At 47.3% G+C, this 18,913-nt stretch overlaps 1 protein-coding gene across 1 annotated transcript in view; it reads right to left on the bottom strand.

Annotated features, from left to right (window-relative positions):
* PLXNA4 (plexin A4) overlaps positions 1 to 18,913 on the bottom strand; it is a 472,456-nt gene that overhangs the window by 145,440 nt on the left and 308,103 nt on the right. The window contains exon 5 of the mRNA XM_030237722.2: positions 14,877 to 14,977. Within this exon, the coding sequence (XP_030093582.2) occupies positions 14,877 to 14,977 (101 nt within the window). The remainder of the gene's footprint in view (positions 1 to 14,876; positions 14,978 to 18,913) is intronic.

Below are 18,913 nucleotides of genomic sequence, written 5' to 3'. Positions count from 1 at the left end.
GCTGCCTGTTCCCAGCTCCTGGGGAGCCACAGGGAAAGTCAGGTCCAGGAGTATTGTATTTGCTGGAATGATGAATCTCACTCCATGTTCTCAGAAGGCTAATTTATTACCTTCTAATACTATATTATATTACAGAATGCTATACTATACTAAAGAATACAGAAAGGATATTTACACAATGCTAAAAAGATAATAATGAAACTTGTGACTTTCCAGATTCCCAACACAGCTTGGCCCTGATTGGCCAAAGACTAAAACAACTCCCAGCAGAATCCAATAGAACAATCACCTGTGGGTAAACAATCTCCAAACACATTCCACACAGGAGAAGCAAATGAGATCAGAATTGTTTTCCTTTTTCTCTGAGGCTTCTCAGCTTCCCAGGAGAGAAATCCTGGGTGAAGGGATTTTTCAGAGAATGTGAATGCCACACAGGAGGGACATTCTCCTGTCCCTCAGCTACAGCTGAGAAAATCTGCAGCCAAAACCTCTTTGTGGTGGGGGTTTGGGTCTGAAGGACAGAAGGAGCTTGGTTTTGTTGTGGTCATCTCCTCAGCTCTGAGCCATTGCAGTGGGGTTTCCTTATAAAGGGGACTCATTAACACAGGGGTCCCACTAATCCAGGGCTCTCATTAATCCAGGGCCCTCATTAATGCTGGTTTTAAACTGAAGGAGGGTCAATTTAGGTGAGATATAGGAAGATTATTTTTTTTTTAAATAAGGGTGGTAAAATACTGGCAGAGGCTGCCCAGAGCAGCTGTGGCCACCCCTGGATCACTGGGAACATCCAAGGTCAGGTTGGATGGGGCTCTAAACCACCTTCACCCCGAAATATGCACCAGGCTAGCAAGGGAGAAGCCTTCCAGGCATGGGAAGTTAGACTGAGTTAGATTGAGGTTATTTTCTTCACATGTCTCAATTAAAATGCAGATCTCCTCTGCTGCCTGGGGCAGAGGGGCAGGAGGCATTGGGAATGAGATATGGGAGGGAGAAGCAAGGCCTGGGGAGTGTTTGCTTCATCCCTGTCTGCCTTAACCCTTCTGCTGCCACCCCTGCTCTAACAGAAGGGGGTTCACTGGGATAATCAAGGAATTGCACGTGTGTTTGCACCTTGTCATGTCTGCCAAGGCTCCTTCTGCTCTAATGAAACTAACTCACAACCTACTCAGACACTTGTGGGATGAAATTATTATTTTTGTGCTTTATATATGCTTTATATATATATATATATATATATACACATATAATTTTTTTTAAATATATGTATATTTTACTGCAGTCATCACATCCAGCTCCTCACAGGACTTCTGCAATCCGCCCCTTGTCCAAAATATTTTAAGCCTTAGGATCTCACACCCAGTCATGAGCTGCTCCTGCCCTACAGACAAGGGGCTAAAACACAGGGAAGTTAAGGACTGGAGTCATTTTAAGTCAGGCATTGTTTGAAATGGTCGTTTAAGGCTCCTCAGTAGCTACTAAAAGAAACTGGCACTTCCAGAAGGCAATTATTCCACTGCCTTCAACAGCTCAGGGTTAGGAGGAATGTGCTCAGAAAAAGTCCTTGTCTCCACTGTGTGCAGAGACAGGAAACCGAGGAGCAGATGGAATAAATCCCATCCTCAGTAATTTGTCCAGATTCATACAAGGTACCACGGCAGAGCAAGGAAATTAATTCTGCTCTCTCTTGCCTAAGGAAAATCCTGTGAGCAGTGGATCATGCTGATGTTCCTTTCTCAATGTACCAAGGGCTTCAGGATGTGTTTTCTCCAGCCAGAACCTGTCCCAGATCTTGTATTACAACAGTGACTCAGTCCTTCAGCCCACAGCAATCCCCACTTCCCTGACGTCTCAAATCCCTTTATCCAGGCTAGGCAGGATCATCCTCCAGCTCCTCCACTCTGTCCCAGCAGAGCTTTCAGCATTTCCCCTCCTCCTCAGAATATTTATCTCAACTTTTCCTCAGCTTCCTCTTTATTTTTTTGCCACAAGACGACCAACAAAAAGACGTGCTAATTGCTGGTGAAACTTCCCAGGCAGGGAAGAAAATGTTGGAGGGAAATTAAAAGAAACCTGCTCTTCCTTCCATTACCAGGTGGATGCTTTTCTGCAAGAAACAGCCAAGCTGTTTGCTCTGGGGCTGCCCCATAGTCCCTGCAGCACACAAGGAAGCAGTGGCAGGAGAAATTCAGAGCCAATACTTCTGTTCTTCACTGGGAATTTGGCCTTCCCTGCAGGGGATGGCAAGGAAACACATTTTCTTTGAATATCCTGGTTTCTTGCATCCATATCTGAAATTGGAAGCAATGGAAGAGAAGATGTTCAAGGAAACAGGAACATGAGTTGCTCAGAGCCACTCACCAAGCAAAAGAAATGCAGATGTTGCTGGGGCTAGGAAGAAAAAGACTCTGAGGAGGATCTCCCACAAAACAAAGCCCCACAGCAGGATGAGAGAATCAGCTTCAAGCCCAGAAGCTCCTGTGAACTCTCAGAACCTCCCTCCTGGACCACAGCTCTGCTTGGAAGGGAATCCTCAGTTGGAAGGGACTCACAAGGATCAACTCCTGGCCCTGCACAGAACACCCCAAAAATCCCACCCTGTGCATGAGAGTGTAGCCCAAACTCTGCCTGAGCTCTGGCAGGCTTCATGCTGTCACCATTGCCCTGGGGAGAGGGTTCCAAAAATAACCAATTCTTGTATCCAAAACTTAATAATAATAATAATAATAATAATAATAATAATAATAATAATAATAATAATAATAATAATAATAATAATAATAACAACCTCCCTGGTACAGAAGTCAAAGGGGAAAGCATCTACCTTTGCAGCTCTGCTGGGGGGATGGAGTGCAGGGGATGTGGGAGCACTGGGGAGATTTAGGGGCTGTGCTGGTGGCACAAGGAGAGATTGGGTGGCAGGTTGCTGAGTGTGGGAATGTGCAACAGAAGATATTGGGAAGGGATTCCTGGCTGTGAGGGTGGGAATGCCCTGGCACAGGGTGCCCAGAGCAGCTGTGGCTGCCCCTGGATCCCTGGAAGTGTCCAAGGCCAGGTTGGACAGGGCTTGGAGCACCCTGGGATGGTGGAAGGTGTCCCTGCCATGGCAGGGGGTGGAATGGGATGAGTTTTGAAGGGTTCTTCCCATACAAATGGTTCTCTGGTGGCCTGAATTTATGGGCAGGAGTGTGAGCAGATCCATGGAGAGACTGAGGCTGGATAAAGACACACCTTAAAGGTGTGCTGTGCTTTCCTTTAGGAGGAATTTCTCCCTGATCCTCTCCTGCTCCATTCCCTTCTGAGACTTGCACAGGTGGAGGCTGATGAAATGTCACAGAGGCAGCAGTGGCAGCACAAGGCCATGTCTCCCCACCCTGGGGAGGGCTGGTTTTAGGTTCCATTTCCCCTCATTGGCTGCAGAGGCACCGGGGAGCACCTGACAGCAAGACAGATTCCCTAAAAGAGAGAGATCCCCTACAAACAGCCCAGCTCCCTGACCCATCCATATTCCCTGACACTCACTGAGTGCCACAGCCCTGCAGCAAAGCCTAGCCCTGCTCCCTTGCAAATTAGGGCATTGCAAGGATTTAAAATTCACGGGAGGGGTGAGAGGGCTCACGTTGCAAAACCCACAGAATTTTGTCCATTCTGAGAATTTGAGAGAGGAGAACATCCCAAACTGGAGTTAGGCTCTATTGTGTTCCCAACATGAAGAGCTCTAAAGTCACTTGAGATGTCCTCAGGATCCCATCTTATCCTGCAGAAAAAAATTAGACTCTGTGCAGTATTTGTCAGCCCCAGGGAACGTCTCACACCTGAGGTTCCCCAGTTGCAGCACAGAATCAAGTTACTTTTGTACATAAAACCACCTATAATTCAAAGTCTCCTTATCTATCTGTGTTTAAGCACCTGAATTATTCCTTACTTTGCTGCTTCTTGAGGTCTGAATCTCCCTGCTGGCTCTGCCAAGATCCACGTTGCAATTCCAGTCAGGGAATATTCGTGTGACAGTCCCTGTAACTTTGCATCTCATCTCCAGTGATTTTTTGAAATTTTTGTAAGGCTGCTTGGGGTGGCCATGCAGCTTTCCCCTGCCCCTGCTCCTTCCCTGGATGTCTCCTGTGGGATATGTAGATATTTCACCCAGAAACCTTCCCCTGAAGGGGCTGAACTTTCTGCAACGCTAAACCCGAGCCGCCAACGTTCCTGTGACGGAGACAAATCCCAAGTAGGACACCAAACTCACAGGGCTGCAGGAAAAGAAAGCTTCTGCTGGAACCCACTGCACAAACTAATTATCTTCCCACCCTTCCCCACTGCCCTCTAGCAAAATAAGCTAATCAAAGGAAAGGTTGTTATCAAAACACATTTACCACACGCCTGTGTCTTATGGCCCACAGTGCCCAGTGCTGTCCCTGAGTTGCCTCAGGCAGGTACAGGCACTGAGATAATCAACCTGTGAAGGGCACAGCTCTGCCCTGCACTGCCTGGCTCACCAGGGCAGGAAAAGTGCTCCCAAAGGGGACACGATGGCATTGAGGGGAGGGATGTAGCCATGGGTCGATTCTCCGGTGTCACCACATTTCTCTTCACAGAGAAAAGCAAGGCACAGCTTCCCGAGAATATTTCTGGGATTCATGATCCCTGAACCTCAGAGAAAGGTTCTGATTAAAAAAAAAAAAAAAGAAAAAAAGTCACCAATAACTATTAGAAATCCATTGAGAGTTATCAAACAATATTGAGAAAATTCCTGGAATGCCTTGGCCACAGCCCTTAATTGAATCACTGGGACTGAGGCTGACTCCTGGCTTTCCAGCACTTTGAACTGACAATGAGAGGTCAGCCTTTTCCTCCAGAATTATTTTTCCTTTCCCTGAGGTTCAGAGAATAAGAATCCCAGAAGTTTCTGGGGAACTTCTGCCTTGCTTTCCTCTGTGAAGAGAAATGTGGTGACACTCCGGGGCTGGGGATCTGCTCAGAGGGGTTTATTCAGTGTTATCCAAGACAAACAGGATTCCCAGGAGCCTCTGATTCACCCCGGGCTTTATCACCATCAATAGCCACGCTCCCAGGGCTGAGAATTCCCTCCTCCTCCCTGGGGATCTCATTTCAAAAGGCCAGTGCAGAGCTGTCCCATCTGGGGCTATTTCCTTGTCCAAAGGTGTGAAAGGATGGGTACTTTAGCTGTACCTCAGCAGAGAGGTCAGAGATTCCCTGGGCTGGGACAGGATGCTTTGATGCCCCCCTGCTGTGGTTCCCTCTGAAACACCAGCTCCAGTTTCCATAACTGTTGGGACCCAGGACATCCCTCTGGCTGCCCTGGGTGATTCCAGACCCTGGCAGGGGCTCAGAGACCTTGGCACGGAGTCAAAACCACCTGTGCCTTTGATTTTAGCCCATGGAAACAATTCCCAACTTTGTGTGAGGAGTTACAAGCCACAAGGGTTTGAGTAGAATGATGGTGAATTTGTCACAGGGTGAAAAAGTAGAATTTTGGGGATTTAGAATGGGGGTTCAAGAGGCAAGATGGAGGAATCTGGGCCTATCCTGTCCTTCTCCTTCTTCTTGTTCTCCATCTCCTGCTGTGATGGTGGCACTTTGGGATTGGTTTAGAGCAGAGACAGACTGTCTAACACAGGTGATAGGGATTGGGAAATGATTGTAAATAAAGCACACGTGGTTCTTAGTATAAAAAGCCAACACCAGCCCAAGGGCAGGGGCTGTGCCACAACCCGACCTGCTGGACAGATCTCAGCAGGGCAGAGAGAGAATGGAACAGATAAGAGAAAATAAACAACCTTGAGAACCAGAGCTGAGGAATCTCGACTTCTTCTTAGGTCGTGGGGCTGGGAAAAAAGACTTTTAATACCTTGGGAGCCATTTCAACAACACAAAACCTGAGACATACCTGCCTGGGAAGGAGTGGGAATTGATCCATTCCAAGGCCAGTTTTGGGAAGATGACTCCATTTTCCCACACTGGCAGGTGGAAGGGGCTCTCAGGCCAGCTGTGAGCCAGGAGGAGTCAAATAAAGATGCTGGAGCCTTGGATGCTGAGAATTTTAAACTTTCTGTGCTGAAAGGCACAGACCCACAAGAGAACACTGAATTGACCTGAGGCCGTGGAGAAGGCTTCCAAAATGGAATGATAGAACTGGGATTGTGGGTGTGGAGTTGGTTAGAAGTGTGTAAAATCACAGGGTGGGAAACTTAGAGTTTGGGGTTTTAGAATATAGAAATAAATATGAAGCAAGGTGGAGGTTTTAGGGTGGAGGCAGGTTGTTCTTCTTCACCTTCTTCTTCCTTCATCTTCACCTTCTTCTTCCTTCTTCTTTCCCTTGTTCTTCACTTCCTTCTTCTTCACGGGTTTGGGTGATGTTTTGTAATTGGACAGAAAAGTCCACATTGCAGGCTTCAAGTGATCAGTTTGAAAGGAAAATAATCCAGGTGTCAGCTCTTAATTGGATAGCTCAGTCTTAAAAGACCTTGTAACAAGAGATTGTTGGTCATTTTGTGCCTTCTAATGAAAGGCTGCAGAACTCAGGGCTGTGAGGCTGTAACACTGATAAGAAATAATAAACACCTGAGTCTGAACATGAGCTGTTGTCTCAAGTGCCTTCAATCTTAACCCAAACAAAGGCAGAAAAACCAGAGAACCCACACCAAGACATCCTGAGAGCTCTTTCACCCCTTCCTTTGCCACCAGTGACTGCCAAACAAATGATTGGAGACTTTCAAACCGAATGAAAGGATTCAGGTTTCCTGGAATTACTTTTTTCCCCCCAGCATTCATGTTTTTCTTCCTGTCATGCAGCAGCACAGAACTGGAAATCTCCTTTGCAGTGGGAAATGTCCACAAATACCTTGGACACACACAGGGTGTTGAATTTAACAATTGAAGTAGGTGAGTCTCCCCTCTAACGGGGAGGCACAGCCCAGATGGGCACAGATTTCCAAGAAAAAAACAGGATTTGAGCTGGAAACCACATTCTCCATGTGGCTGCTCCATCCTCAGGAAGATTAGGACAATTATCAGGTACCTTTGACAGGAGTCACAGGTGTCTGAAGGCTTCAAGAGCTGCCCCACGGCAGGACAGAGTTGGGGCAGGAAAGGAGAAAGGTTTTCCTATAAAAGTGGCCCCAGCCATGATTGTGAGACCCAGAGGGTGGTCAGGCAGTGGAACAGGCTCCCCAGGAATGTGGTGATGGCACCAACCCTGCCAGAGCTCAGGAGGAGTTTGGACAATGCTCTCAGGCACCTGGTGTGATTTTTGGGGCTGTTCTGTGCAGGGCCAGGAGTTGGACCTCAATGATCCATATGGGTCCCTTCCAACTCAAGATGTTCCCTGATTCTATGACTTTCTCATCATTCCCTTCCAACTCAAGATGTTCCCTGATTCTATGACTTTTTCATTATTCCAGGCAAGAGCAAAACACCTCCAAACTGCTGCCTTATTGGAGGGACTCCAGTTTGCACCTTGGGACAAAACAGCATGGGGAGTTCAAGGCAGGAACAGCTGAGGGTTTATAGGATCACAAACCCCTGCAAGAGCCAGGAAATCCCTCTTTTCTCACTGTTAAAGCTCAGGAGTGATAGTCCAACCTCCTGCCCTTCTGAATCCCTGCAGCCTGACCCACACAGCCCCTTCTGGAAGCAGCACTGGAGGAAAAGACTGTGAGGCAACAACAAGGAGGTAAAAAATGGGAAAAAAAAGAAAGAACAAAACCCTTCAGACTGAAAGAGTCACAGCCTTTCAGACAGCAGAAAGTCGAATGAGAAAAAGACCCTTCAAGAAAGGTCTTATTGCAGCCTGTGCAGGCAGCTGGGGTTACCTGAGACTCTCTGGTGGTTCAGAAGACTTTGACCAAGAAAGTTAAAGCCAGGGACGATCAATGAGCTCTGCCAGAGGCAGTGCATCAGGTTACCTGCTGAGCCCAGACACCACGAGCTGCGCTTTGGAACTTTCCCCTTTTTTTCCTCCTGGTCTGGCAGTGAGTCTGAGTGTGGATAACAAACCTCCCTCCCCCTCCACTGTGATCACTGGAAAACAGCTTGTTTAAATGCCTTTTCTCCCCCCTTCATGTCCTGTTTGAAAGGAGAGCTGTAGTTTCAGGGTGGATGAGTTGTCCACACGAGGGGCTGTGGTGGATGGGAAGAGGTGGAGGGCAGGAGGATGTGGAGGGTCAGACCCTGGACACCAGAGAATGACATCAAACCCTTCTGAACAGGGCTGGTTTATGCTGGGAGAGCAAAAAAAATCTCCTATTGAGCCTCAGGTTTGGCTTTTCTATTTTTCAGATTCTGTGCTGCTTTAGTGTGTGGGTCTGAGCTTAATATTATGGGATGGTGAGCTCTGTGCCCAGAGCAGGGAGACAAAACAATTCCTGCTCCAGCTGGGCACCAAGGACAAATGAGCCAAATCCCAGGCCAGGAGCACAAACCCCGTGGGCTGGAGAGAGAAAAACAAGCAGGGTGGGAGTGCCTGGGCTAAAGCTGGGCTGGGACAATGAACTGCAAGGTGGGAATGGAGCAGAGCTGATCCCAGGGAGAGACCCCGGGAGCGCTGGTGCATTTTGGGGCCATTTTGGGTCATCTTGGGGGCAGCCCTGGCTGGGCTCTGGTGCTGCCCAAGGTGCAGCCATGGAGGAGATCCTTGGAATCAATCCCTGCTTCCTTCTGGAGCTCTGCCCAGCCTCTGTCCTAGCTCAGCCTCCTCAAGGCACCACAGTGGCTTCTGAGGTGTCTCATAACAGCAGAGATCCAAAATTTAATAGTTAATCCAGACCAGCTCCACCTGAGGAATTGTGTGTGGGAGATTTTGGCCTTCCCTTGACTAACCCAGAGTCAGAGGGATCCAGGAGGGTGACTGGTGTGGCCCAGACAGGAGGGTCTATGTCACAGCTTCTTCCATGGGGTGAGGATGCCTTCAGGAGGCCACTGGCTCCCATTCCCAAGGTTCAGGAGCAGCAGGATCTGCTGGCACGAGCTCTGCAAAGCCAACAGAGCCAGCTTGGGTGCCTTGGGGAGGCTCTGGGTGCCAGAAGGACACACAGAGGACACGAGCAGCTCCTCAGAGCTGAGCAGAGGAGTGCAGGGAGCAGAGCCAGCTCCTGGCTCAGATATCTCCAAGCAGGACAGACTGGAGATGCCTAAACAATCCCTCTTCCCTCCACAGCAAATGTCAGCTCCTCTAAACCAACAGCTCTTGTTGACTGCTTTGCTCAGTCTCTAGGGCTGGTAAAGGCTTCTGGGAGAGAAAGAAATCACAGATGCCCAAATGTTTCATTCTGATGGAAAAATAAAATTAAAAAGTAATAATGCTTCCTTTCAGAATGACTTTTTATTTTGAAATCTCAAGCAATTTGCTAAAAACTGAAATCAAACCCCAAAACGAGGACTTCCAAAGTCTAAATGAATCATTCTCCAATTACTAAATGGAATCAGTCCCTTCCAGAACAGCTTTCAAGAACATTTCTTATTAAAAAAATAATTGGCCACTGTGAGCTGGAGGGAAAAAAGAAAAAAAAAGTTTTGAACTATCACAAGTTCTCCCAGAAAATGGGACTGTTTCCCTCTCTGATTGCAATTAATGACCTGCCAGCCAAGGAGTCCCCAGACCTGCAAGGGCAGATTCCAGAGCAGAAGGAGGCTGGTGCCTGGGGCTGCATCCTCCTTGAGGACAGCTTGTGTGTGTTCAGCTGTTCCTCCTGGAATTAGATGGATGCTTCATGGGATGAAATGAGGCAGCAAAGCCAAAGTCCAGGAGTGTCACTAACGCAGCAGAGCCTGGGACAGGTCCCTTTGCACCCAGCAGGGGATTTCTCTCTAATAAAATGTTGCTCTTCTCTATAGGGACATTGCTTTGCTGCCCCAAATTTCCAGTTTTGTGGCAGCTGGGGTGATAAACACAACCCAGGGCTGAAAACCTGCGTGGTGACCACATGCAGATGGACCAGGGAATGTACATGGAATAATGGGATGGTTTGGTTGGAAGGGAACCTCAAAATCATCCAATCCTCTCCCTGCCATGGGCAGGGACAGCTTCCAGTATTTCAGGTTGCTCCAAATCCCATCCAGCCTGGTCTTGGACACTTCCAGGGATCCAGGGGCAGCCACAGCTTCTCTGGGTACCCTGTGCCAGGGCCACACCACCCTCCAGGGAACAATTCCTTCCAAATATCCATCTAGAATTAGGGAGGGCTCTTTCAGGAGCTGAAGGGTTTATCCCTGCTCTGGGGATAAAGAGCTTGAACTGCTGATGGGAAAGAAGGAAGAGGGATGGTGACAGTTTGGGTATGGGTGAGGCAGGAGTAACTTGCCAGGGGATTACAAGAGTGGTCAGATTTGGGTGGCATCTTTGGGCAGCACTGCCTCTGACACAGGAGGAAGCTGCTGAATTAATTCCAGGCTTGCAGAAAACTTCACTTTGCTCTCAGCCCTCCCTGCGGCCCCCATCCAGGCTGGTGACATTGCTGTGACCTTGCAGCAGGCACCCAGTGCCAGCTTTGCAGCCTGCTCCATCCCCACTGCTCCCAGCCCAGCCCCTCTCCCTCCCCCAGCCAGCGAGAGCCACAATTTCAATTTACACCAAGTAAATGATTCATCACCACCTAAAGAGGCCTGAGAGAGCCCGGGAGGGAGCAGAGCTGGGAAAAGGAGGGGGGACAAGATGGGGGTAAAGATACAGAGATGAAAAGCTCGGTTAACCTGCTCTGTATCAGCTCCTCTCCTCGGGGCAGAAGCCAATCAATCCTCCCCCCCTCTCTCCTGTCTGTGGGTCTGTCTGTCTCTGCCTCTCTCTCAGAGGACTCGAGTTTCTCAGTGTAAGGTTAGGACAGCAGAGCTGTGGAAATCAATTCCTGAGCCCTGGCTCGCTGCCCTGGGCACAGACAGCCCAGCTCCACCAGGAAAAGATGGATGGGGAGCCCTCCCCAGATCTCTCAGTGCTGGGAGCTGAGGAGAGCTGGAAATGGGGGTCTGGGGAAGAGGAGTTCCATCAGCCCTTGTAGGGAATATCCCAAAATAAGAGAGGTGTGTCGCCCTGTTCTCTAAGTTCTTCTAAGCCTTCTGATGTTTATGTTCTTGTAATAAACTTTCTCAGGCAGTTTTATGTCAATCATTATTGGTTTAAATTCTTCTCTAAAGAAGAAAAGTTTAATAAACTGTTAGTTTGTCCAGTATTATTAAAGAAGTAGCACTTTCATCCTCCAATCCACTGTCACTTTTGAAAAATCTATAAATGTTAAAATCAGAAAATAAACTTCCCTTCTTTTTACCTTATAAGTTTCAGTGTACATGTCGTTTTATTTTGAGTCCTATGGCAACAGGGGTGTGCATGGGAGAGACAAAACCACCCTGCTGTAACCCACTGGGCAGTTTTCACCTGTCCCCCAGTCCACCTCTGCTCCTCTTGATGGTTTATACTGGAGGAGGATGAGAGAACAGCGTGGCTTTGCCCTAAAACCTGGCTCCCAGCCCTGCCCTACCCCAGCTCCTGCACAGCCCAGCTGCCTCCTCCGTGCCTTCCACATCACTGGATCCAGCCCTGCACTGGGAACCCCCTGGGATTCCTGACTGGGAGGGAAGAGGGAAGGGTTGGCAGCCGGGATGGGAAATGTTTATGGCACTTTTCCCCAGGGATCCTTGTGCAGGAGCTGTTGATGACGTATGCCACTTGAGGAAAAGTCTGTTAATGAGGCTTGAGGGGTTCTGATGTGCAAAGATTTCTAATTAGAGACTCAGAATTCCAGTGTCCTTACCCTAAATACCCTGTGCAGCCAAAACTTGTTGAGTGGGATGTAATTGGCTCCTTTGCTCTCAGGGCTGCCCAAAAGGATGAGGGAACTGAGACTCAGAAAGGAGCACCTGAGGCTGCCCTGAAAACCCCTCCCAAACTAGGACTGAAAATCAGGTTTCTTAACTGAGAAGGAAGGAACAGACTTGAAAGGGGATTTGATACCATTTGCCTTCAAAGTGCTTCAAGAAGACCCCACAGGGAGTCAGTCTGAGTGACCCTGCTGTAAGGTACATAAACAAGAGGTGTTTCTCTTTTCCAGATGAGGAATCAGAGGTTAAGTGGCCAGAGGGGGGAGGACACACTGCCATCAGCCCAGTCCAGACCCCAGCCACACTTCTCCCTCAAGGACTGAGCCTGCACAGAGATGTTTTTTAACCAAATTCAATCTACCAGCCCCACCCATCACCCTCCATTTCATTTCCAGGACTCCTCATTCTGCAGTTGTCTATGCCCCTTCTCTCTCTCTTTTGGGGATTTTTTGCTGCATGTTTTGCTTGTTTGTTGCCACTGACCCTGGATGCAAGGAGATGAAATATCCAGCGTTGCTGTGGTACAATCAGTGAACAAATTCATGCCTTTCTGTGCTGCTTGCCCATCTCTGTGCTGTCCCTTCACTGACAGCAAACACACTGGAGGATGGATCCAGGATGAGATGGGATGGGATCTCACATAAAGCTCGGTGTCAAAAGGAAATATCCTCAGGTCAGCAGGATGAAAGTTTTCTGGTCTCCTACCCACCACACCACAATCCAGGACTGGTTTGCCAGAGTTCTCTTGAACAATTCCAGAGCATCAGCCCCATTTTTGGATGTGTTTTGGGATAGATCCCCAGATCTGATTTGAAATTAGGCAGACTACCATGGTTTTGGATGAGGGTCATGCAAGCTGACAGAAGCAGAGCATTCAGAGCATCAACAGAAGGCTGGAATATGGTCCAGGTTTGTTCCCTTCTGTTCCAGCAAGGAGAGGCAGCAAAGTCTATCACATCAACTGGATCCCTGCCTCCACCTGGAGAATTTGCAGCTCAACAGGAAGAATTCAGGTGAACTCAGAGGGTGAAGACCAACAAGAGCAGGGCCCATCAGAAAAACCCTCCAAGGCTGCCAAGGACACTGTGAGCCTTGGAGTGACAACACCCTGCAGAGCCACTCTCAGCTGGAGCCCTGGGCTAGACAGATCCCATGCACTTCCCAGCCCCTGTCTGTGCTCAGAGGGGCTTGGCAAACGAGACCTCCCTGCCACTCAGGGCCAGGAGCTCAGCCAAGCTGACACCTCCCTCTCCAGGCCTTTGGCAGAGTGCTCTCTGCGGGAGGAGATCACTCAGGGAAAGGCTGCAGAGAGGCAGCTTCAAGATCAATGGCATCACGAGAAAGCTTAAAGAAAAACAACAATGAACTGATATCCCAATGAAGTGATGTCCCAATGAAGTGATGTCCCAATGAACTGATATCCCAATGAACTGATATCCCAATGAAGTGATGTCCCAATGAACTGATATCCCAATGAACTGATATCCCAATATTGAGGACACCTGGATCCAGTATTCCTTTTGAGGTAGTGGATAAACCAGTACAACAAAACAATGGGAGAGTGGAATGAGGCCCCTGCTTGGCCTGTTCAACCATAATGTCCCAGTGAAAACTACCTTGGAGTGGACCCCTTGGAGTGGACCCTGGTGGATTCCTCTCTAAGGGCAGTGGAGATCCTGACAAGTCCAGAAGAGGAGAGGTTCAGGTCAGCACTGCAAAGCTGGAGGCGCTGGGACAGAAGCTGATGGTCAGAGCCAAATTCCCTCAAATGGAATGGGAACCACCAGGATAATGTGACCCAGAGAAGAGCTGCTGGAGTGTTGAATTAAGAACACATCAGGTTGCTTGGCTGCTCCAAAGCTCTGGTGGAGAAGCTCTGTCCAGCCTCTGCCACCCTTCTTTCCCCTCGTCTTCCAAAAAATCCTTTCACAATTAAGCAAAGTCTCTCTCCAGCAAATCCCAGAGACTTTTTTGGAGGTACCCGGCTCAGCCAGGGACTGAGACAGCATTTTGCTCCTCTACCTTGATGCCTTAGGTTTTAGCTTTCCTATTTTCCAGATTCTGTACTGCATTAGTGTGTGACTCTGAACTTCAGATAAAATGTCAGCAGGTTCTCCTCACAGCTCAGTCAGACAGAGCAATCCTTTTCCAGCCCCAGAACCAAGGACACCACTGCAGCTTTGGGCCCAAAAAGTGCAAACAACAGGGAACTGAGGAGAGCAAACTGGGAGAATGGGACTGCAGAACCTGGAGCTGGGATTGGACAATGAACCCCAATATGGAAATGGACCAAAACTTATGAAAATGTGAAAACTCATGACTCAGAGTCCATCTTGGGTCCATCCACAGCCAGGCTCCTGCACTGCCCAAGGTGAATCCTTTGAAGGCCTTTTAATAAATGCCTACTTTATTCCTTTAACAGAAATCCCTATGCAGGAAAGTAGATAAATAATCTGGATCAAGTTGACTGATTATTTAGGCTGTTGAAAATAAACCATGTATGGTGTGCTGCTAAGTGCAAAACATAAGAGAAAGGAAGTGTACTCACTTTTTTTCTCACAATGGTAATAGATGATGCAGTGAGGTAAGCAAGCACATTTTGGTCCTAAGAAAACTGTTACATTAAACACCCTGAACCTGTTAGTTTTGGAACATTTCTATTACTGAGTCTGCACTAGGTTAGGGTTAAGATTAATCAAGGGTTAAGATTATCATCTTAATGCTCAAGATTATAATTTTAAAGGGTTGGATTATTATCCAACCATCACTGTTTTCTTAGGTTTTAATAATGCCACTGCTCACTTAATTTGGCTGGATATGGCTTTGCTACCAAGTAAGTTGTGTTTTTTCATGAAACATGATTTTAGGTATAGGCATTACCTTCACATATTAACAGTAAGAACCACTTAAATCCCTACTTAATGGAGAAAACTACTGCTTGCCTGAATAGACTCTGCTCTAGGTAGCCTCCCCAGGCATCATCTGTGTTCCTGTGAGGGCAGGTGGTGGGGACAGGCAGGGCTGGGGTGGTGGCAGGGCCCAGAGGTACTCACGTGTTGTGGAGGACACACCACCCACAGTGGGGGTCTCCCGAGCCCAGGCACTCGCTGCAGGTCTCGTACTGGCTGCACGACTCCACAGGCACCCTGGTGAGCTGCAGGAGGAAAGGGGACAACCTGTCAGGCCTCTTACACAGCTCAGAATGGCTTGATGGAGGAGCCACCCTCCCTGTCCCCTTCCCCTGGTGCCTGTCTGTAGTGGATATTTTTCGCCCCCGACAAAGGAGGAATGATGAGGAGGACTCCATCTTATCAGAAGGCCAATAAATTACTTTATTAGTCTATATTAGTCCATATTATTCTGCATTATATTACAATACATCTAAACTGAATCTGCCAAGCACTCAGCTCTGCACACCCTGCACAGGATCTCGTGACTGTCACCCAACAGTCCCAACACACACACACACACCTGGCCCTGAGAGGACAAGGAACCAAAGCACCATCCCTGTGGGTAAACAATCCCCACATTGCATTCTGCTTTGGCACACACACAGGCACAGCAAATGAGATAAGAATATTCTTGGGAAGAATTGTGCCTTGCTTTTCTCTCTGAAGAGAAATGTGGGGCTACACACCTGGCCCTGACAGGCCAAGGAACCAAAGCACCATCACTGGGGGTAAACCATCTCCATGTTGCATTCTACTTTTGCACAAACAAAGGCACAGCTAATGATAAGAATTGTTTTTCCTTTCTCTGAGGTTCAGAGAATGCGAAACCCAGAAATATTCTTGGGAAGAATTGTGCCTTGCTTTTCTCTGTGAAGAGAAATGTGGCTACACCTGTCCTCCTGCAGGAACACCCGTGCAACTGGCCTGGGTCAGGCAGAGGGATGGGGATGGTTTGTTCCAGAGCTCAGCCTGGAGCAATCCCTGTCCACATCTTGCTCCTCATCCCCTGTGGCCTTTCCCTCTCCCTGTAGCCCTTCACCACTTGCAGGATTTCCCAGCAATCAGCAAATCAGGCAGGCTGTGGGGATGTGGTACCTTGAAATTAAATTAATTAGTTTCAATTGGACAACAGGAGATCTTCTGCAGTAAGTTAAACTCCCTGGATCTCATTGATCTCTCTGGTTTTGGACTCTGCTGCTTTCTGTCTTCCTCTGAGAACTGAGATCTTGTGATGTCTTTGTCTCCCTGCCATGACCTCCTTCCACCACCAGTCCCCACTGCCACCACCACTGCTGGTCCCAGGGAAGCATTAGCTCCATTCCCCTTTGCCCGTGCATCTTTCCAACCATCTCTTGTCCCATCCCTGCAGAGGCTGCTCCCAGCAGGAAAGGGACAAAGGCTACCAGGCTGGATATTTTCTTCCTGTAGCTCTGCTTTTGCAGCTCAGAAGGCATTAGAGTAGGACCTGAAACACCCAGGTACTGCCAAAATACCGCATTTTATCATCTATTTTTCTTTTATTTTTCCTTTTTAATTAAAGTGTTTCAGCGAGAGGTTTCAAAGGTTGAAGGCACTGCCCAGCCTGACCTCCTGTCTCACAGATTTTGATTCCCTTTACGTTTTGTAAGCCCCTCACAGCTTTTGAAGCCAAACACACAATTTGGGCCCAATGACCTGCTAGTCCCTTTTCCATTGAATAAGCTTCAGAGAGCCTCTGTAATATCCAGTCAATTGCTGGTGTCTTCACCCCAGTTCCTGTCAGCAGGGAGAGTTTATTCCCTCAGATGATGGAGTGAGGTATTATCCTGATGAAACGCCACTGAGAGCTGCCAGCTCTAAACTGCAGAACAGTTACTCCTGACAAATGACGAGGGAATGCACCTGGATCCCAGGGACAATTCTTTTACTTGGCACTGCATTCAGGAGATTTTGAGCTGTGGAGTGGCAGACTACGATCCATCTCAATTGTGTCTGTAAATGAACCAAGAGCTGGCTTTTAAATTTATTTTTAATTTTAATATAAATATATATCAGGCAAAATTCCAGCTCTGTATGAAAACCTTTTCTGGTTGTATCAGAAATTGTTTTTCTCACCCCTACCCACAAATCCCAGTTGATAGTCTATAAGCAAAAGCTGAAAATGTGCAGCTTTGCCTCTGGCAAGTGGCAGAAGCTTTAGAAAACTTCAGGTAGAAACACGATGGGGTTTATTTACCATTGCACCAGTGCCTGTGCCAAGTCACCCAGAGGAGCCAACTGCGGCTACTGAAAGCCTTTAATGAAAAAGTGAGAATGGGGGAAAAAACTCAAACAAAAACCAACACAAACTCACTTTTCTCAACTGAATCCATGGCCATGAGCATAAAAACATAATCAGAACAGATCACAGAACAATACAAGTTATAATAACAAGACAGGCAGGGAGTAATTCAGGTTTCTTCAATTATGGTGGCCCTGGCAGTGGTGAATGAATGGTTGGATTTGATGATTTTAAAGGTATTTTCCAAGATTCTATGATTCTTCCAAGAAGCTGAAAAATTAAGATTATTTGGCCATGAATGAGGTTGTTTCACCTTCCTTAAGCTTCTGATCAAGAAGGTATCACCTATTCATGAAGAATAAATTTTATGCCTCAGGGTTTCACCCAATTAAACTGGTTGAACCCAGCGGTCTGTGTTGAATCCAAATTCCAAATAAACAAAATTTTTTATGAGAAGATACCAAAAGGTATCACATTATAATTTATAATATATAATATATATCACATTATAATTTGTAATTAACAGTTCATAATTTATAAATTTATAATTTATAAGGTTCGCGTTGTAATTTATTATGTCAGCCATTCCCACCTCATATTTCCACCTGAGAAAAATGTATTGTGAGCTATCTTGATCACATCAAGCTTGGCCATGTTTGCACAGTGGCCACCAGAGGACTTGAAGAAGGACCAAAATAATTTAGTTTTGAAAGATTCTAAATCTGCCATTCCTCAATCCAGATGCAATTCCCACCTGGTAATTAGGATTTTGAGAGCACAGTTGGGTTTGGCTCTGCAGTTCCCACCCAAACCACCCTCAGTCTGACATATGGTGCTGCTTGATTTATCCTCATTAGCTCTAGATAGTTCCATCCAACCTCATTTCTGAGCCAGTTTACACCTGTCTGGTGGAAGTGAGCCTTGGTTGAGAAGTTTAGATCAGAAAATGAACTTTTCCAACACCTGGTGATCCTGGCTTGAATGTTCGGAGTCAAAATCCACTTGTGGCTCTGATAGAGGTACAAGAAAGAAGTCCTAGAGGACTGAAATTTGCCATTTCTTGGCAAATTGCTGTGAAAAGAGCAGATAAAAGGTGGTCTCTGTATGTTTTATTCTTATTAGTTAATTAGCCATCAAAGGATAGCCAAGCTGGTTGGCAGGAGAAACCTACTGGGAACCCAGACATTATTTTTGCAGAGATGTTTTCTTTTCAGTGTGTTTGGGGGTATTTTGTGGGATATGTGTTGTTTTTAGGAGCCAGGAGCACACCTGGCTTGTGCTGCTGTCCCAAAGCCCACAGGGATGTGTCAGGAGCTCCCCACATCCCAAATCCTGTCCCACCAGGGTGTGTCCTGTGTCTCTGTGTGCATTATTCCTGCCCTAAAAGTCCTTTTAGGAGTTCACCTCTAGCAGTTTTATTGTGAGATTAATTAAAACTGTACCATGCTGATAAATGTCTGGGGCTGGAAGTGTCAGACCTTCCAATTAATGCAGAAAGAAAACACAAAAAACAAAGGAGCTGCAGCAGAAAGAAAAGCCACCTAAGGGTTGTCTGCTGAAAAGAGGAAGAACATCAAGCAAATAAGGCACATCAGAGGTCTTATTTTCCTTTTTGGAGCATAAACTGTAATTAATTCAGCTCAGCTTTCCACGTTGAAGGGCTTGAGAGCTGACTGTGTCCCTCCAGGGAACAGCCACAAAAATGTCAGCAGAAGGGAAGTCCATGCAGCCTCCCAGTCACACAGCCTTGCCTTTACTCACTTGATGAATAATGATGAAGGGACCAGGCAGTGCTGGAGGTGGAAATCTCCATGGCAAACCAGGCTGTGCTTGCTCCCTCCACCCCTTCTCCATCCTTGGAGAGCCTGACAAACTCTTC

This window comes from Serinus canaria, chromosome 1A (assembly GCF_022539315.1).
Source record: "Serinus canaria isolate serCan28SL12 chromosome 1A, serCan2020, whole genome shotgun sequence".
Lineage (NCBI taxonomy): Eukaryota > Metazoa > Chordata > Aves > Passeriformes > Fringillidae > Serinus > Serinus canaria.
This window is presented reverse-complemented; position numbering and strand designations above follow the sequence as displayed.